Source organism: Schistocerca piceifrons, chromosome 7 (assembly GCF_021461385.2).
Source record: "Schistocerca piceifrons isolate TAMUIC-IGC-003096 chromosome 7, iqSchPice1.1, whole genome shotgun sequence".
Classification (NCBI taxonomy): domain Eukaryota; kingdom Metazoa; phylum Arthropoda; class Insecta; order Orthoptera; family Acrididae; genus Schistocerca; species Schistocerca piceifrons.
Window position 1 is genome coordinate 483,574,551 of NC_060144.1, and position 22,020 is coordinate 483,596,570.

A 22,020-nucleotide genomic window follows, 5' to 3' on the forward strand; every position below is an offset into this window, starting at 1 on the left:
CATGGTGTGCTGTACAAGCAAGGTTGACATTGACAAAACCACACCATATCATCATAACCATTTTATTTACTGACACAGTCAAATTCCTTTAACCATATCCTGGCAGTATCTTCATAAAACATTAGTGGAACTTGATGTACCTCTGACTCACTGATGCTGAAAGTATCCACTGGTACCTTGACAATGAATGCACACCATCAGAGGATTGTGGTATTTGTATTTGGGTTCTTACTCATCAAGGTGACATATATTGTATAGCCTTACTGGAGCCATGGCAATGTCAGTATCCAGTATACCTAATGTTGCCAGCAAACTATGTCATGCCGAAGCCAGGATCAAGAACAGGGTGAGGCAGTGAAATGGGAAGATACAAAAAATTTACATGAATTGGAGCATATTTCCTCTTTATTTTCATGAGTCTAGTATACATGAGTTTACCATGAGAGTTACCATTTTTGAATATGCTATTACTCAGATGGCATCATTGGTTTTGTACACTTTGTTACAGCCTGATAATGAATCCACCCACAACTGTGCGTAACATATCTGATTCCCTTCTACAGATCATCTCTGGTTCTTGGGTGGATTTCTGGAGAACTTTGGACTTGAGGTAACCTCAGAAGAAAAAAGTGTTGGGTTGATAAATCTGGTGAATGGGAAAGCCACAGAATATCACAAATTGTGCTGATGAGACAACCAGGAAATGTTAGCCTAAGCAGATCCACTTACTCTGTGGAAGTATCGCTTGTTGCAGCATCCTGCTGGACAAGTGTTTCTTCATCTGGATCATAGGGATTGAGTACTGGTAGAGAAACTGTTATCTTCATTTTAGCATAACCTTCAGAGTTTACTGTCACTGTGTCTAGCTTCAAAAAATAAGATCCGATTATTGCCAAGATGATAATGTGCATCAAATTGTTACTTTGTCTAAATGGAAAGGAGTTTAAGGGAGACAATGTGGGTTTTCATTAGACCATTTTTGAAAGTTCACCTTGTTGACAAAACCATTAAGGTGAAATTGGGCTTTATCACTTATCTAAAACCTGTGAACTATCACTTAATTTTCTCTGGAAACATGAAACACTGCTTGGCAAAAGCATATGCAGTTACTGTAATCTTGAAGTTGAAGGATTTTCACAACCTACATCTTATATTGATGGTAGCGGAGACTGTAATCTTACCCTCCCACACATCGCTATTAAAATTCTCTGACTATAAAAGTTTCGAAAACTTCAAAAGTCATAAGATATACAAAAGAAGCACTTATTACTTATCTTCATTTTCTCTTCTTCTTGTTGTTGGCTCTAATTCTTGTATCTAGCAGTACATTCTTGCAGCTGAAATTTTTATTTATGACATTGTGGGTTCCTGATGAATGAATAACTGATGAAGATTTGCCTATATATTTCTTTTATTTTATCCCATTCTTATATATCACTCTAACTTCACAGGCTCCACTTTCATAAAACCTTCAATTACATTGTTGTTGACAAGATTAGCAAAACACATGTGTTTCCATTAGAGACATGCCACTACTACTAACATTCTACAGTATTCACAATATTCCAAAGAGTTTAAAAAGCAAAAAAGTTTACAAACTTTCTTAACAAAAGAAGGATCTTCACTAAAATATATCATTATTTTGTAAATGAATCCAGAAATAAATTTAATAATTAGTATTAGATTGTGCAATTAATAATATGAATTTCAAGTATTCCAGAAATTTCATAATTTCGAATATGTTTAAAGAAAGAATAATTTTAACTGTTCATACAGAGTACTAATAAATTAATTTCTTTTTATACATTTTAGTCTGAAATATAATACATCTTATACAAAATCATATGAAGCTCATTCAGTTAAACAGCTGAGATAATGTTCACCTGCACAAGAATCAGTAGTATAAATGATATCATTTATTTATATAAAAAAAGGTAATGTTAGAGGAGGGTGTCCCATTACAAGATCATTCATTAGAATCATTCCCATTGATTGCCTGCTGAGACCAAGTTCTGTGCTCTGCCACTTAGCTGGTTTTCACAGACTTCTTCATAAAACTGTACACAATAATCAATATTCTCCGGGGTTCAGCTTGTTTTTACGCTATTGCCTCTTCTTTTTTTAGTGTTACCAGTGACTTCAAAGTTTCTCTTCCAAAGGTTGATAGTACAGGAAGGTGGCATGGGAGTCAGTATATGTAAACTCTTAACAGAAAGCACAATGAGCTCCAACAAAACTATCCAAGTTCTTGTAACACATTTTTACAATAAATGCACATTGCACACCTGACAAATACTCAATAGCTACTAAGACTTCCACTTGTCTATACACCTATGGTCAAATCCCCCACACCCATAACCCAATCCACCACAACATTCAGCCAGTCCTCAAATCTTCCCATTTATCTACCTTACATGTTCACCTTTAGTATTTACAAGAACAGGGTCAACAACAAGAATCAACACTCCAGACTGAGAGCATGTTTGTTGAGCACACACCATGTACACACAATGCTGAACTGCTTGCTCCAATAAGAGTGCCTCATTTACACATACATGGAATGTTCCAGCTAGTTACATAAATTAAGTCTAATTACTTTCAGGAAATTACAAAGCTAACAATATCTACCCACTGTCCATGACAGGTGACATACAGTGCATGGCAATATTTAATCATTTTTGTATGTGTCTGTTAGCTGTGTGAGGAGTTGTGCCCACTGGACAACCATCTGTCTCTTTGTGGATTGATTACCTTTCTGAATAAATATTTCTTTTTATAGATGTCCAGGTTATTCTAATCTTCTTCAGAGAGCCTTCTTGTCTTGAGTAGTTATTTAACATCAACAAAAATGCCAGTGTCCATTCAATAGAAATTTGCCATTGTTGTTACAGGATTTTCCTTGGGACTCAACATGCCTCTGGGATTCAATTTTGGGCCTATCTTTGGGCAATGAAAGTGCACAGCCTTTACAGGACATTGCCCCCTTTCTGAACTCAAGTTTGCTAACAGACAGAAAAGTGGTGGTGTCAATTCCATCTGCAGCATGTATCAACTGTAGTGTTCCAGAAACTGGTCTGGTTCATTCAGAGAATGGCTCACAGATTTATAGTGGGCTGTACATGGGAGAAGAAGTTGTATATCCAGACTGGACAATGGAGGAGGCCAGGCAATGGTTCAGGTGTGTTTGAGTTCCTATTTTTAATGCTTAAATTCAATAAACTCCATGACCAAGTGCTGAAACAACAATGTGCTCATTGTTATTTTGAATCTGCTGTTTGCACGAACATGTTTGTACTAAAGCTTTTCAGCCACTATTTACAGTGACCAAAGTGGATACTGGATGCTTACCTGTTCATCTCTAATATTTTCTCATAATAAGAGCGCTTCTGTAACGCCATAACTACGATACTCATCAAATACACTCTGAGCTGAAGAAGCGGTTACTGTCTTTGTATGTTAATTCTGTTACACTGCCTCACTACTGATGTAGAGGAATGAGGACCTTCCTCAGTTGGGCACTCTGATACTTTTACAAGCATGTTTTTAACTTGAAATAAAAATCTATATCTATATTGTGACTCAAAGAAATAGAAGAGATTGAGAACATGTGCCAAATATCTCATTTGGAAGCCAAAAAGTACTTGTTCACTTGCCTGAGTGACCAAAACAACATTTCCTACCTCCCATAGGAGCAGAAGTATGTGTAAAAAGAGTTTTTCAACCCATTGCATATATGCTGCAAGTGTGTTGTGCAGGTAGTATTGGCATGCATTGCAGGACATACGCATGTGGATGGGTGTGGCAGAGAGAGGCACAAGAAGAAGATAGATAATGAGAGGGAGAGGACCAAGAAAGGGGGAGGGAAGATGTACAGAGAGAGGGGGATGAGAAGATGTACAGAGAGAGAGAGGGGTGGGGGGGTGGGAAGAAGAGATGGTCAGATGATCAGAGGGGGGGAAATGGAGAAGACAGAAAGAGAGGGGGGGGGAGGGAAGAATATGGATGCAGAAAGCAGGATGAGGAGATGGACAATGAGAGGTGGAGGAGGATATGGACAGAGAAAGGGGGAGAAGAAGGAGATGGACAGACAGAGAGAGGGGAGGAGGAGATGCACAGAGATGGGAGGAGGGGGACTGACACAGACATGGGGAAGAGATGATGTACAGAGGGATGGGGGAGGAGGATATGGGCAGAGAGACAGGGAGGAGGTGATAGATAGAAGAAGGAGGAGGAGGAGAAGATGTGCAGAGAGAGGGAGAGGAGGGTGAGGTACAGGAGGCTCATGGAAAATGGGGAGGGGCAGTGGGCAGGTGGAAAAGGAAGAGGGGAGGAGGATATGGATTTTCAGCAGGCCAGGAGGACATAGAAACTGAGAGAGGAGATGAGGATATGGACAGAGAAAGAGCGAGAAGTAGACATACAGAGAGGGGGAAGTGGATGAGATACACAGAGAGATTGTAGGAGAAGATGGAAAGAGATAAGGAGCAGAAGAGATGAACAGAGAGATGGGGAAGAAGGCACTGAAAAGAGAGGGGGGAGGAGGAGATGGAGAAAGAGAAAGGTGGAAGAGGTGATGGACATAGAGAGAGGGGGAGGAGAAGATAGAGAGACAGGGAGAGTGAGGAGTAAATGATGGACAGACAGAGATAGGAGGAAGAGATGGCCAGATAGAGGAAGGAGGAGGAAATGGACACATGTGGAGAGGGCAACAGGAGATGGTCAGAGAGGGCAGGAGGAGGTGGACAGAGAGCAAGAGGAGGAGAAGGTAGACATATGTGCTGGGTAGGAGGACATGGACAGAGAGAGGGGAGGAGGAATTTGATAGATACAGTGTAGAGGAGGAAATTGAAAGGGAGGGATGGTAGGGGAGTTGGACTAGGGAGGTGGAGACAGGTAGAATAAATGGGGAATAGGAGATGGAAAGAGAAAGAGGATGAGGAGGGGATAATCAGAGAGAAGGTGAGAAGGAAATGGTCAGAGAGAGAGGGGGAGGAGGGATTGGACAGAGAGAGGGGAAGGAGAGGAGTTGGACAGAATGAAGGGGAGGGGGAAATAGACAGACAAGAAGGAGGAGGATAAGGAGGAGGAGATGATGGACAGATAGTGAGGTGGTAGGAAAATATGGATAGAGAGATGGTAGAAAGAGAAAGTGGACAGAGAAGGGTGAGGATGAGATCGTCATAGAGATGGGGAGGAAGAGATGGACAAAGGTAGGGGCTGTGGACATGGAAAGATGGGAAGGAAGGCACAGAAAGAGAAATGGTGAAGGGGGAAATGGACAAAGAAAGGGGGAGGATAGACAGACAGGTGGTACACATATTATATGGACCATGGATACATGTAACATGGTAACAACACACCCAATATTCAAAACGGCATGAGGGAAGCCCTCACTGTAGACAACGCTTTAGATAGCTTTCAGCTGGGAAGCGCTATTGGCTACAAAATCAAAATGGTATCCATCAGTCAAGTACCAGCAAAGCAGAGGTGTTCACAAATTCACCTCATCTGATGTCATGTTGAGACCTAAAATTGTATATCTATTTTTGACAACATTCGCATCAATTTTTTTTTTTCAAAAATCACATCTATTTTTGTCAAAATACACATTTATTTTTTGTTTGTAAATGATTAGATGCTCAAATTTAAAAGGTTGTCATGCTATGTGGGTGGAGACAAATATGTTATCTGTTAAAAAAAGTGCTGATTGGGAACTTTTTGAGTAGAATGTTTGGTTTTGCAAAAACTTCAACACCTTTTTCTTCCAAACTGCCCTCCCTTTCCTTTCTTCTGTTATTACACTTTCAAAAAAAGATTGTTATCTTGAAAAGCAGTAGCATTTTCCTGCTGGTGAACTGAAAGTGTCTCCTACTTAAGATGTTTCTGGACACTGTTTGTCTTTTCCCAACCAATTCCATGATTACAAAATCAGCAGAATATTAATTTTGTCCTTTTGTGAACATTCATAGCTGTGCAAACCATGCTTCTGTTTGACAACTTTATAGATAGAACTAGCAAGGCACTTTGCATAGCAGCAGAACCATAAGTAACTATTTTAATGTTAAGGGAAGAATTTTGGGACAGTCAGAAAACGTGACAGATTTTATTTTCCAATCACTACAGTGCAGAGTGTGGGCACTAAGCTGTAGTGGCAAATGGTCATGATCATAAATAAACTATAATTTGGACCACTAGTGGGGTGAGGATTAGAGTGGAGAAACAAGCACTGCCACCATCTCATAGGACAGCAGCCTATATCTGTGTTCTAAGTAAGTAGAACTGACATTGTCAGATGAATTGCCACTCTCTTCTGGTGTTGTAAGGGTCATAATAAAAATATGTGATGGACCAGGATTAGTCATTTCACTCATTTCAAAATGAGAACAGAAAACAATGAGCAATGCACAACACAAAGCATTTGGGAATGGCTACCACATAGTTGCTTATTGGGTCAGCAGGAATTGTTAAAAGTGCACCCTAGATGATCAATAATACTGAAAAAATTTTCCTGGAGTGCAATAATATTGAATGTGTAGAGATGGAACTGAGAAGCTGCACAATAATGTTGAGAACATCAGAAAATTTTGAAATACTTTCTGCTGCATGGAAATATTGCGCCATCTGTGAGCAGTATTGACAATATCCTTGATAGTGTCTTCCAAGTAACAGGCTCTGGGGCCATCTGTACTCACAGCTTGGCATTGTCATCATCAGAAATTAAAAATGACCCCAAAATGGGGAGAGAGAGCAATTTTATTACAGTCCATAGAGCTCTACAAATCTATGGCTGCACTCACTCCATAATATTGTACCTTATAGTTGTGCAGTTTTCTTGTGCAGTCTAGGGAGAACTACAGTAAAATTGCACAATATGATTATACAATATTATTGCCTGTCTAGGGGCTGCTTAATGACATAGTTCTGGCCTGACCTCTATCGGATTTGATGCAACCACAGTGCAAAACATCCAGTACCAAATTTGTCATGTTAAAAGTGTCTGCATTATACCAACTTTCAAACTTTAGCTATCAACCAAATGTATTTGTTTCTTTGTTATATACAAGTGTTATTTGAAAGTAAGGAACGATCAGTCATGAAATGGAAAATACAGTGAAAATCTGATGAGGCTTTGCACAGATGTATTGGGCACTGTGTCTAGTACACCTGTTGATCGAATCATGATGCTCTTTTCAGTTCTCAACTCACAATGAGAACATAAAGATGGATAGAAATTAACGTTTCCCACCAAGTATGAGGGCCTGTCAATAGATTTGGCCTGAAGCTATGCAATCCACATAACATAACTCTCATGCAGTTCATTCTGTGCAACAATTCTCGGTCACACTCTGCAGGGGCAATGAAGATGCTCCTGCAGCGTTTTCAATGGGAAGTGTTTGATCAGCCACAATACAGCCCATAATTGGCTACCCCTGACGTTCATCTCTGCTCAAATGAACTGTTGGCTATGAAGACAATATTTCGACACAGACAATGAGTTGCAATCCAGAGTAGAAAACTGTTGAGAAGCACTGGTGCTGTCTTCTATAATGAGGAAATTGAAAAGTTAGTACAACGCTATGACATATGTCTAAGTCTGAGCAGCTACTGTGTAGAGAAGTAGCTGGAAGGTGTAACTAACCATTGCAAATAAAACAGTTTTGATTTTCACTGTGGTTTCCATTTTGTGACCTATCATTCCTTACTTTCCAAATAGCCCTTGTACATGTTGCATTACTTGGTGTGTATCTTAAATAGACAATTTAACCTCCCACACCTGTCATGGCACCAGAGCTTTGAGCACAATTATATGTGATTGCATTTGTGCACTTTTTATTTTGAAACCTGTTCTGCTGCACATTATCTTTCCAAATTGGCTTCATCTGATAATGTACAATAGCAACAACTGTAAACTGGTTACATTTTTGATATTTATATGCAGAAAATAAAGCTATTTCAAACTATTTTTGATGAAATATTCAATTGGATGTAATTTGCTATGAAAAAGTTTCCATTAAGTAATTGCATTTTTTGCATTTTGAGGCAGAATTTACATCTATTTTGCAGGCAAAATGTGAATTTTTCCAGCCTCTTCTTATGAGGTGCACAAATGAGAGAGCAATATTGGGATTGCATCTAAGATGATGATAAAATGATAACTTTTGCTTATTTGTTCCAACATAATATTCCTTTACTGATACAAATGTCATTAATTACATGCAATTGTGATTATTGTACACATCACTGTACTGCCAGGCATAAGTGACAACATGCACAAACCATTAACAGTTACAGATTGGAATAAATAAAGACTCCACATCTCCTGCATGGAGAGGCAGGAAAGAAAGAGATGGATACAGAGAGAAGGAAGGAAAAGATGTGTGTAATATATATGTCAAATGTACAATGTATACACGAGCCAGACTGGGGAGGGGGGGGGGGGGGGGGGGAGAAGTCTTGCAGAAAAAAAAATGAAAGTGTAATTTTATGACACTGAGAAAGGCTCTTTCTTTACCATCTATTGGTACAAGAACAAGTCACTTAGAATCAACAGGACCCAATGGAGGTGAAACAGCATTGAACCTCTTGCTCTCAGACATTTTATTTCTAATAATTTATGAGACAAATTGCTGGGCAGTACTTATCTTCAGGAGGCAAAATGATTAGTAACAGTGATTAGAGTATTGCAGTGTTCTGTGTCTGATCATTAAGACTCACTTGCTGAAGGGAGGACCAAGCCACTAGTGGCTGGCCACACATGATTCGACTTGTTCACATACTCTTTCCATGTCTGTTGTCCAGGCTCCGAATACGTGAATAGCCTTACAGCTGTAACTCTTCACTTCTTCATTTGTATGCAAAAGAAGAAAATTTATAGTTACTGTTGATCAGTGGTAAATCACTAGTGTTCGTGATTTAATTGACTGTGGCAATTTGTTAATAACATGCCAGCTTTACTAAATAACCATTGACCAGGTGTGCTTGTTGCTAGGACACATAAGATATATCTTGCAACTGAAACCAGCTCTGGTAGATCCTTTGTGAAACCAAACATCTAAGTGGATTGTATGTTCTTTTTTGCCTTCTATTTCATCTGTGGCCTCTTTAAATGGTTTCAGGAAATCCACAACTCTTCCTGCAATTTCATTATTGTATCCATGCAATCTGTTAAGTGTAATTTTTTTCTGTCAGTAAAGCAGCAGCTTTGTTATACTCAGTGTGTGATGGCTCCAGCACAGTGAACAAGCTGCTCCAGGGTGTACTGACCTCTTTTTTAAAAGGCGAGCAGTGGTGTCTTTTCTTCATGTACCATACAATGTATTTTGCACTATTTATTGTTGCTGTGATGTTCAGGGTGTGATTTAACAAGAAGTTATATTCACTGAAAGTGTGGCTAAGTGCTAGATTTATACAATGGGGAAGCACAAGGCATCATGTTGGGCAATTGCATCAGCCTGTAATTTGACATGTCTGTTTAATGTAGAGTGATGTTGCAGGATGTCTGAAATGGTGATTTCTCTATAATGTGCACCTAGATCTATTAATTCTTTGAAATCTTTACCAAACCAACATAAACTTTGCTGTTATACTATTTTTGTTATTGCCTGTATCCCTGAAGAAGCTGTATCTGTGTGGAATTTCTTACAACTGTGTTTCCTTAAATGATTCATTCCCAACTGGAAACAGAATAATGTAGAGCGTTTCATGCATGATATGTACTTGCTAGACTTTTTGTTTTCATCTGCAACCAACAGAAATTTATTCTGTATTTCGCTTTTTAGACACTTGCATTTTAATCTTACTTCTTACTGGACTGGTTTTCTCATGGTGCATCATTGCAGGCAGACACACTATGAATGAAAAACCTATGCTAGATGTACTTGTACATGCATAATGGCATGTTTTGTGTCTTCGGAGTCAAACACTAGGCCGGCCGTAGTGGTCGAGTGGTTCTAGGCGCTATAGTCTGTAACCGTGCGACCGCTATGGTCGCAGGTTCGAATCCTGCCTCGGGCATGGATGTGTGTGGTGTCCTTAGGTTAGTTAGGTTTAAGTAGTTCTAAGTTCTAAGGGACTGATGACCTCAGGAGTTAAGTCCCATAGTGCTCAGAGCCATTTGAACCATTTTTGTCAAACACTGCCTAGGATTTGGTCATGATTTCTACACTCAGCCACAGCAACTGATGTGGGCAGCCTATTCAGTTAGGCTGTACTTGGTGTGTCTCACAGTGTTTTCTTGCTTACTTGGTCATGCAGGATTTTACTGCTGATACACTCTGTATTTTTAAAAACTAACAGCTCCTTCCTCAGGAAGCAGAGAGGGATAGATTGTGGAAGGTTAAAAGAAAGGGCAGGTTGCTTGGACCCCAGATTGAGAGGTACCCACTTGTAATGAGAACTAGAGTACACAAAGATAGTTCTTACACTGAGTCAGTGAGAGTAAGAGCAGTTAGAAACAAGGCAATAAATGAGTGCAAATGCTCTGTAAATACTGATACAGAGAAAATCTTCAGGGATATGAAATTAGTGATATTTGTTAATTTATTTTAGTATGCATTATCAAAAACTGCTAATATTAGCATGTATCTATGAGATGCACTGTCAGAAAATGTGACCTTAGTACTGTTTTGGATCTTCTAGCTTGTTTGGTGTGGCCCATCAAGACTTCTTTTGCTGTACTACCATCTCCATCTCAGAGTAGCTCTTGTACCCAACTCCTCAATCATTTGTTGGATATATTCCAATCTCTGTCCTCCCTTATAGTTTTTGTCCTCTAAGGATTCCTTAAGTATCATGGTAATTATTCCCTGAGGTTAACACATGTCCCATAATTGTTACCCCTCTTCTAGTAAGAGTTATTAAAATAATCCTTTTTTATATTTTTTATCTTATTAGTCATTTTATTTTTCAGTATAATTCTGTAATACTTCAACTATCTACTTTCTCATTTTTCCCACAGACTATGAATCATTTCCACACAATGCTGTGTTTCAGATGTACATTCTCAGAAATTTCTTTCGAAAAGTTCACAGGCCTACAACTGTTATGCTATAAAAATTTGAAATTTCAGTCTTTCAAAGACTTATATTATGCAATTTCAAAGAAGCCAAAAAGAGTTGAGTGGTAAATGAAGCACTGAGTGCAAAATTCTTAGAGTGCAACTGGAAAATGTATTACAATGGAATCAACACTTAGACAAACTAATCAAAAAACTCAACTCAGCATATATTTCTCTAGAAGCATGTTGGCCTAAACACAAGACCACTGGCTTAGACTGCCCATTTTCACCCCTTGTCATCTTATGTAGTTATCTTCTAGAGCAGTGCGGCTAAAGTAAATAAAGTATTTATACAGCAGCAGTGAACAGGGAGAATACTGTGTAAGAAAGATACCCACACATCTTTAACTATTTTCAAGTTCAAACATTTACTTCCCACAACATCTCCTTTCAAATGTTTTTTGTTGTTGATAATAAAGATCAGTTTCAGCAGGACTATGATTAGCTTAATCACAATACAAGATAAAAAAGATTCATGCAGACTTAGCCTCATTGTCTAGGAGTTCGGAGTGGAGTTATATACTATACTGTACAGTGCTGTAAATGTATTCAAGAAGCTCCCACCCAACATGAAGCTAGAAACTGAAAATCCTAACCAATTCAAAAGAAAATTAAAAACATACTTCATTAGGCTCTCTTCCACAAATTACATGCCTATGTACCTTCTAGGTATGAAAATTCCTGTCGGTTATACAGCAAGTAGCAGTGTTCATTATAATGGTGCATGACAACTAGTGGAGGACATTTTTCTTTTTATTTTGGAATTTGTCACTTGTATGGAAAAATTCATGCCACCCTGTGTGACCCATGACTGTTAGACATATAGCTGCACCAGGAGAATCAAAAAATCTTGAACACCTTCAGAGCTATATAGACATGTTTTGAAGCCTGCAACCTGTGTTGCCCCAAGTATGTGGGTAATTTGATATCCTTACAGGGTAATATCAACAGTATGGGATACAGACAGAATAAAGTTCCTGTTACAAAAAAGGAACAAATTTTGGTATCTTCACGTGCATCAAAATACATGTCCAACATGTTTAATTTAAATGTTGTTCTAGTTGGAAAAAATAAATCAACTTCAGCTTTATTGAAACCTAGAACTCTATTGATGCTTGTGCTGATAGTTTTCTTAAACTTATTTCAGCATTTCTCATTTTAAAACCATAAATTCAGTCTTCTCCAGCCATTTTGGTAATTTTATCAAAATTGTGCTTACAATCTAGTTTTTTGGCAAGTTGTAGACAGTCCACCGCAACTCAACCAAGAAGATGCCGTAGAATAATTATGCCAATGTAGTCACATGGTTGACTAATTCTTGTTCCTGTAAAGGAGTAAAAACAGATGTTTTCCTCAAAGAAGGTCTCTTTCCTGAATTTGATTTTAATAGACTGGAAATTCTAATTTTTAGTATGTTCAGCTCCTTTGATATGCTGTTCCATGCTCTCCCTGATTCACCAAACTTAATGCCTTTTTTTAGAGTTTCTTCAGTCCATTTAGCCCTCTTTCCTTTTCTTGTTCTCATCATCTGAAATTACATGTAAGACCTTACTTAAGTGTAAACAATGTTTTACTGATTTTTAGAGCATGTGGATGCACTCTCTTTATTTCCCCACATTTATCTGTTGGTATTATCCAACTCAGACATCATGACAGAGACCAGACTTTAATGGCTTTGCTAATGTTTAAAAAGTTACAATCCCATGCTAAAAGATGCATTAAGAAACATACTATCTATCTGCATTATACTTATTACCATTGAAAAAGCATTGAAACACTTCCCAAAATTTAAGCATAAACCAAAAATAACATCAGATTAATTTTTAGTGCCATAATAAGACAGTAAATCACAAGAACTCACTGCCTCTGCATTCTAATTCTGCATCAGCTCCTGTGCTGCACTGTCTCCCACTAACTACAGCACTACTCAGCTGAGAAAACAATGATGTCGGCATTGCCTGTATCCCCCCACTCTCCCCTAGTGGTGTCCTACAAACAGTCCTCTTTTGCTACAGACTGGATAAAGACAGACTTCTTTTCTTCAAAAAATACCAGCATATTCTCATATATATTAAGCTAGCATCAGCTGGTAAGCAACAGTTATTTAATAAAACTGAGGAAGCAGCAGTTTGTATTCCAAGTTAAAGCTTTCCTGTTAATTTACTAAATTAAGTTTAATTGGCATAGGCACAAATACACTACTGGCCATTAAAATTGCTACACCAAGAAGAAATGCAGATGATAAATGGGTATTCATTGGACAAATATATTATACTAGAACTGACATGTGATTACATTTTCACACAATTTGGGTGCATAGCCGGCCGAAGTGGCCGTGCGGTTAAAGGCGCTGCAGTCTGGAACCGCGAGACCGCTACGGTGGCAGGTTCGAATCCTGCCTCGGGCATGGATGTTTGTGATGTCCTTAGGTTAGTTAGGTTTAACTAGTTCTAAGTTCTAGGGGACTACTGACCTCAGCAGTTGAGTCCCATAGTGCTCAGAACCATTTGGGTGCATAGATCCTGAGAAATCAGTACCCAGAACAACCACCTCTGGCTGTAATAATGGCCTTGATATGCATTGAGTCAAACAGAGCTTGGATGGCGTGTACAGGTACAGCTGCCCATGCAGCTTCAACACGATACCACAGTTCATCAAGAGTAGTGACTGGCATATTGTGACGAGCCAGTTGCTCGGCCGCCATTGACCAGACGTTTTCAGTTGGTGAAAGATCTGGAGAATGTGCTGGCCAGGGCAGCAGTCGAACATTTTCTGTATCCAGAAAGGCCTGTACAGGACCTGCAACATGCGGTCGTGCATTACCCTGCTGAAATGTAGGGTTTTGCAGGGATCGAATGAAGGGTAGACCCACGGGTCATAACACATCTGAAATGTAATGTCCACTGTTCAAAGAGCCATCAATCTGAACAAGAGGTGACCGAGACGTGTAACCAATGGCACCCCATACCATCACGCCGGGTGATACGCCAGTATGGCGATGACGAATACATGCTTCCAATGTGCGTTCACCGCGATGTCACCAAACATGGATGCTACCATCATGATGCTGTAAACAGAACTTGGATTCATCCAAAAAAATGACGTTTTGCCATTCGTGCACCCAGGCTTGTCGTTGAGTACACCATCACAGGCGCTCCTGTCTGTGATGCAGTGTCAAGGGTAACCGCAGCCATGGTCTCCGAGCTGATAGTCCATATTGCTGCAAACGTTGTCGACCAATGCGAGCAGCAATGTGGCGATACGATAAACCGCAATCGCGATAGGCTGCAGTCCAACCTTTATCAAAGTCGGAAATGTGATGGTATGCATTTCTCCTCCTTACACAAGGCATCACAACAATGTTTCACCAGGCAACACCGGTCAACTGCTGTTTGTGTATGAGAAATCGGTTGGAAACTTTCCTCATGTCACCACGTTGTAGGTGTCGCCACCAGCGCCAACATTGTGTGAATCCTCTGAAAAGCTAATCATTTGCATATCACAGCATCTTCTTCCTGTTGGTTAAATTTCGCATATGTAGCACGTCATCTTCGTGGTGTAGCAATTTTAATGGCCAGTAGTGTAGAATTATGCTGTTTAATGATACCAGTAATTTATTGGTAATACAGTATAGAATTTAAGTTATTAAATGTTGCTTTTATTCATGTACACCTCACCTCATTCCACATCCAGGCTCTCCTTCCTGATAGGATCTATGGATCATGATGAATGATTGAACACCACTGCCAACGCACGAGTGAGGGGTACACCAGTATTTTTGTTATATGTAATTTGACACAAATAACATATTCAGTATTCAATATTATGAAAAGAAAAGTTGCCATTCACCATGTAGCGGAGAAGCCGATTCACAGATAGGCACAACAGAAAGATTGTCACAAATAAAGCTTTTGGTCAGTAAGGCCTTCATCAAAAATAGATGACATACCAACTCTCTCTCTCTCTCTCTCTCTCTGTCTCTCTCTCTCACGCAAAGATGCAAACGCAACTCACACACATGACTGCAGTCTCAGGCATCTGTAACCACAATGCGAGTAGCAGCACCAGTGCATGATGGGAGTGGCAACTGGGTGGGGGTAAGGCGGAGGTTGGGGTGGGGAGAGGGAGGGATAGTAGGGTAGGGGTGGAGACAGTGAAGTGCTGCAGGTTTAACAGAGGACAGGAGAGAGTTGTGGAGCAGGATGGGGGAGTGGGGGAACCGAAAAGGAGAGAAGTGCGGTGCGCTGGTGGAATGAGGGCTGTGTAGTTCTGGAATGGGAACAGGGGAGGTGCTGGATGGGTGAGGACAGTAACTAATGAAGGTTGAGGCCAGGAGGGTTGCGGGAACAGAAGATGTATTGCAGGGAAAGTTCCCACCTGCACAATTCAGAAAAGCTGGTGTTGGTGGGAAGGATCCATATGGCACAGGCTGAAAGCAGTCATTGAAATGAAGGATGTCATGTTCAGCAGTGTGCTCAGCAACAGGTCCACTTGTTTCTTGGCCACAGTTTGTTGGTGGCCATTCATGCGGTCAGACAGCTTGTTGGTTGTCATGCCCACATACAATGCAGTGCAGTGGTTGCAGCTTAGCTTGTAGATCACATGACTGGTTTCACAGGTAGTCCTGCCTTTGATGTGATAGGTGATGTTTGTGACTGGACTGGATTAGGTGATGGTGGGAGGATGTATGGGACAGGTCTTACACCTTGGTATCATACAGGGGTATGAGGCAAGAGGTAAGGTGTTGGGTGCAGGGGTAGTGTAAGGATGGACGAGTATATTGTGTATGTTTGGTGGACAACAGAATACCACTGTGGAAGGGGTGGGAAGGGTAGTGGGCAGGACATTTCTCATTTCAGGGCATGACGAGAGGTAATTGAAACCCTGACAGAGACTGTAATTCAGTTGCTCCGGTCCTTGGTGGTACTGAGTTATGAGGATAACGCTCATCTGTGGCTGGACGGTGGGACTTAGGGAGGTGGTGGGAGACTGGAAAGATAAGGCACAGGAGATTTGTTTTTGTGCAAGGTTGGGAGAATAATTACAGTCTGTGAAGGCTTCAGTGAGACCCTCGATTTATTTCGAGAGGGACTGTTTGTCACTGTAGATGCAACAATCATCAGTGACTAGGCTGTATGGTAGGGACTTTTTGGTATGGAATGGATGGCAGCTGTTGAAGTGGGGGTATTGCTGGTAATTAGTAGGTTTGATGTGGAGGGAGGTATTGATGTAGCCATCTTTGAGTTGGAGGTCAACATCTAGGAAGGTAGCTTGTTGAGTTGAGTAGGACCAGATGAAGCAAATGGGGAAGAAGTATTTGAGGTTCTGGAGGAATGTTGATAGGGTGTCCTCACCCTCAATCTAGATTGCAAAGATGTTATCATTGAATCTGAGCCAGGTGAGGGTTTTAGGATTCTGGGTGTTTAGGAACAATTCCTCTAGATGGCCCATGGATAGGTTGGTACAGGATGGAGTCATGGAGATGCTCATAGCCGTACCCAGGATTTGTTTGTAGGTAATGTCTTCAAAAGAGAAGTAATTGAGGGTGAGGATATAGTTATTCAAAGCAAGTAGGAAGGAAGTTATTGGTTTGGAATCCATAGGGCATTGGGAAAGGTAGTGTTCAATAGCAGTAAGTCCATGGACATTAGGGATGTTAATGTAAAGGGAGGTCGTATCATTAGTGATGAGCAGGGCACCGAGTGGCAAACAGACAGGGATTGTGGAGAGTCGGTGGAGGAAATGGTTGGTATCTTTTATATAGGAAAGAAGGTTCTGGGTATTGGTTGAAGGTTTTGGTCTACATGAGCAGAGATTCTTTCGGGGGGGGGGGGGGGGGGGGGAGGGAGGGGGGGCACTGTAATCAGCCACAATGGGGTGTTCTGGGTAGTTGGGTTTATGGACTTTAGGAAGCATATAAAAGGTAGGAGTGCGGGGAGTGGCAGGGCTGAGCTCCATGCCGCAAGAACACCTAAGGTCTTGTATTAATAACAACATACTTTATTCTTAGTTTATGAAGTTAGTTTGTTGTGGTCTGTGGAAATTTAAAGAAGAATTTTTAGTATTTCGTATCATGTTATTTTATCATTCTACTTTTTTCAGTATAATGATCTATCTCTACATTCAGCAAACCTTCTCTTTAATCAATACACCTTTTTATTCTGACAGTGTTTCAACAAAATTGCTTCAAGTAGATCCCTTATACCCATACCTCAGAGGAAAATGTATGTAGTAAAATAAACCTTATTTACAGCTCATAAATAATTGCTGTTGTTTGTCAGCCTCCATGCATTTGTAAGTGTTTGATATAAATACTAGTAGATAATTAGAAGCTGAATAGTTTCCCTTAAAAACTAGGGGATATTTTCAAGGCAATGCCTTTTCTATGTATTTGCCACAGTGTTAATTTATAGCTGTCTTGCAGACAAAATATATGAGGCAAATTCTTGACTGATGAATTTATGCAGAATTAATGTTACATAGTGCAGCATGTAGAAACAGTTTATAGTGTTTACTTCTCTTCGTTGCTGTATTCTTTGAATAATTCCACATCCATTATGGTGCTCCTTTATCTGGAAGTCATGGGGCATACATTTTGAGTGAATAAGTGAGCAAATGAACTTGCAGATGTGTCGTACTATTTTACTGTTCACTCTGTTGGCTATGATCAAAGCAGATTATTTCTTTACTGTCCGGATAACCAATTATACTTCATGTGATTTTTAATGTAACATTCTTCACATTAATCTGGTCAGAAATTTCTTCTTTGATATGCACAGTCAACCTGTTTGTTGGAGTGGACAGAAAGAAATTTTTTTGTGATGCAGGTCAGAAGTTTTACAAAAACTAGAGCCACTGAGAGATGAAGGACTGCTTGGAGGTGTTGTATTACGTAACAACTGGCCATTGGATGAAACTGAGCATCCTTATGAAGAAGTTGACTACTTTCCAGAAGGACTGCCACTGTCTGAAGGCACACTTTGGTGGCAAGCAAAGCATTCAGGAGGTCAAGTATCTCATCACAAAGTTCATGCAACTTTGCCAGGTGAGTCTCTCTCTCTCTCTCTCTCTCTCTCTCTCTCTCTCTCTCTCTCTCTCTCTCCACTCTAACAGTAACTATCTGCTCATCACAGGAGCTCTTCCTGAATGTATCTTTCACTACTGCAGTGGATAAAGAAGGGAATTTAAGTTACATAATACAATATTCATTTCAGAGAGCAGAAGACCAGTATTCTTGGAGTGGCATGTTTATGTATCTTTTGCATCCAAATGTGCTGAAAATAGATGATACCATTGTGAATAATTGTTATGGAAACTGCAGAGCTCCATGTGTCTATGCTGTCCATTCTGGAAATGGCCACAAATATGTATATGCTGTAGTGAGAAAGCTCTCTGGATCTGTTTTCAGAGATCACATTCTTCTATACATCCTATTATTTCTCTGGTCGATGGGGAGGTGAGGGGAAGGAAACAGTGTGATCTCTGATTAAGTAACATATCTTGCTCCAAACTAGAAGAGACCATGTAACTTACCTGATCTGGTTATTTGTCTTTGGTTGTCTCATTTTCTGTAGTCTTGATTCACGATCATATTATTAGATGGTTGGGTTGACGTTCATGAAAGAATGTACACTATACTGAAGCGCATAGTTTTCAATTCCTTCACATTTATTGAAACACAATTTTACTTTTATTACTATTAGCCTTTTTTAAATATTCATGAGTCTTAGTGTATAAATCAGACCAGTAAGCTACACTCATCAACAATCAATCTCACATTTCATTGGTGGCAGATTAAGTCACAGTTACATTAATATGATGCATATAGAAACTTCTACCCTGCACACACTGTCATGCGTACACGTTGCGAATATGGTGCTTGGTGTCTCCAGACTGGAATACACTGCAATTTGTTATTGATTACACATTGTTAATTGATAACAACACAGAGAAATTACCACTGAATAACTACTGCATATTGGCTAACTTTAAGAAGTTCACAAAGGTATTTACATTTCAACAGCTGACAGACACACGTAGATGTTTACAATTTAACTACTGGACACTGACTGACTGAATCTATTTCTACACAGCTACTTATAGAAGTATGCACGAGTAAATGACAAAATCTTTTATTATATTTTACTTTATAACATGAAAAACTGCAAAATGAGGTAATATAAATCATAACAAGCAAGACATCAAGTCTGTTTAACTATTATCTCAACAGTTAGAAAAAAAAGGCAAAGTCATAAGTACTACTGATGCAAATATTTACTTCTTCTAAGGGGATTCACAGAGCCCACCAAAAAAGGCTAAAATGAAATGTTACAAATTGAATAATTTTCAAGCTGACAAGCTTTCCTAGTGAAAATCAGCATTTCTAGAATAATGAAATTCAGGCCTGTGAAACTATGGGACTGAGTTTTAGAAATAATCATTACTTAAGATAAGAAGCTTCTGGGACACTAGGACTTTGATTACAGATAACTTTTTGAATGGAACATTTTTGTAAAAGTAAGATGTTTACAGAGAACAGGAGATTGAGCGCTTTCAGATTAAGTATGTCACATTATCAAGAAACATCTTCTTGCTCACTAAAAATTTCAACTCCACATATTCCTTCCAAATATTAAATTATGGATCTCTCTTTACTTTATTAAAACTGTTTCCAAATAAATGAGTTAAACTGTTGTCATCAGTAATCAGAAAATTAAGCTGCAAGAAATAAAACTTTATGGATTCCCACTTGAATAAGAAAGTACCAATTTGTGCAGCAGTAACGTGTTGTTGTTGTTGTGGTCTTCAGTCCTGAGACTGGTTTGATGCAGCTCTCCATGCTACTCTATCCTGTGCAAGCTTCTTCATCTCCCAGTACCTACTGCAACCTAAATCCTTTTGAATCTGCTTAGTGTATTCATCTCTTGGTCTCCCTCTATGATTTTTACCCTCCACGCTGCCCTCTAATACTAAATTGGCAATCCCATGATGCCTCAGAACATGTCCTACCAAATGATCCCTTCTTCTAGTCAAGTTGTGCCACAAACTCCTCATCTCCCCAATCCTATCCAATACCTCCTCATTAGTTATATGATCTACTCATCTAATCTTCAGCATTCTTCTATAGCACCACATTTCGAAAGCTTCTATTCTCTTCTTGTACAAAGTATTTATCGTCCATGTTTCACTTCCATACATGGCCACACTCCAGACAAATACTTTCATAAATGACTTCCTGACACTTAAATCTATATTCAATGTTAAGAAATTTCTCTTCTTCAGAAACACTTTCCTTGCCATTGCCAGTCTACATTTTATATCCTCTCTACTCTGACCATCATCAGTTATTTTGCTCCCCAAATAGCAAAACTCCTTTATTACTTTGTGTCTCATTTCCTAATCTAATTCCGTGAGCATCACCCGACTTAATTCGACTACATTCCACATCCTCATTTTGCTTCTGTTGATGTTCATCTAATAGCCTCCTTTCAAGACACTATCCATTCTGTTCAACTGCTCTTCCAAGTCCTTTGCTGTCTATGACAGAATTACAATGTCATCGGCAAACCTCAAAGTTTTTATTACCTCTCCATGGATTTTAATACCTACTCTGAATTTTTCTTTTGTTTCTTCACTGCTTGCTCAATATAAAGATTGAATAACATCGGGGATAGGCTACAACCCTGTCTCACTCCCTTCCCAACAACTGCTTCCCTTTCATGTCCGTCGACTCTTATAATTGCCATCTGGTTTCTGTACAAATTGTAAATAGCCTTTCGCTCCCTGTATTTTACCCCTACCACCTTCAGGATTTGAAAGAGAGTATTCCAGTCAACATTGTCAAATGCTTTCTCTAAGTCTACAAATGCTAGAAATGTAGGTTTGCCTTTCCTTAATCTAGCTTCTAAGATAAGTCGTAGGGTCAGTATTGCCTCACGTGTTCCTATATTTCTACGGAATCCAAACTGATCTACCCCAAGGTTGGCTTCTACTAGTTTTTCCATTCATTTGTTAAGAATTCGCGTTAGTATTTTGCAGCTGTGGTTTATTAAACTGATTGTTCGGTAATTTTCACATCTTTCAACACCTGCTTTCTGTGGGATTGGAATTATTATATTCTTCTTGAAGTCTGAGGGTATTTCACCTGTCTCATACATCTTGCTCACCAAATGGTAGAGTTCATCAGAACTGGCTCTCCCAAGGCCGTCAGTAGTTCTAATGGAATGTTGTCTACTCCCGGGGCCTTGTTTCAACTCAGATCTTTCAGCACTCTGTCAAACACTTCACGCAGTATCATATCTCCCATTTCATCTTCATCTACATCCTCTTCCATTTCCATAATATTGTCCTCAAGTACATCGCCCTTGTATAGACCCTCTATATACTCCTTCCACCTTTCTGCTTTCTCTTCTTTGCTTAGAACTGGGTTTCCATCTGAGCTCTTGATATTCATACAAGTGGTTCTCTTTTCTCCAAAGGTCTCTTTAATTTTCCTGTAGGCATTATCTATCTTACCCCTAGTGAGATAAGCCTCTACATCCTTACATTTGTCCTCTAGCCATCCCTGCTTAGCCATTTTGCACTTCCTGTCAATCTCATTTTTGAGGCGTTTGTATTCCTTTTTGCCTGCTTCATTTACTGCATTTTTATATTTTCTCCTTTCATCAATTAAATTCAATATTTCTTCTGTTACCCAAGGAGTTCTACTAGGCCTTGTCTTTTTCTCTACTTGATCCTCTGCTGCCTTCACTACTTCTTCCCTCAACACTACCCATTCTTCTTCTACTGTATTTCTTTCCCCTATTCCTGTCAGTTGTTCCGTTATGCTCTCCCTGAAACTCCGTATAACCTCTGGTTTGGTCAGTTTACCCAGGTCCCATGTCCTTAAATCCCCACCTTTTCGCAGTTTCTTCAGTTTTAATCTACAGTTCATAACCAATAGATTGTTGTCAGAGTTCACATCT

At 39.5% G+C, this 22,020-nt stretch overlaps 1 protein-coding gene across 1 annotated transcript in view; it reads left to right on the top strand.

Moving 5' to 3' along the window:
* The window catches only part of LOC124709035 (alpha-glucosidase-like), a 233,687-nt gene that overhangs the window by 132,222 nt on the left and 79,445 nt on the right, over window positions 1-22,020 (top strand). The window contains exons 8-9 of the mRNA XM_047240682.1: window positions 2,892-3,178; window positions 17,884-18,101. Of these exons, the coding sequence (XP_047096638.1) occupies window positions 2,892-3,178; window positions 17,884-18,101 (505 nt within the window). The remainder of the gene's footprint in view (window positions 1-2,891; window positions 3,179-17,883; window positions 18,102-22,020) is intronic.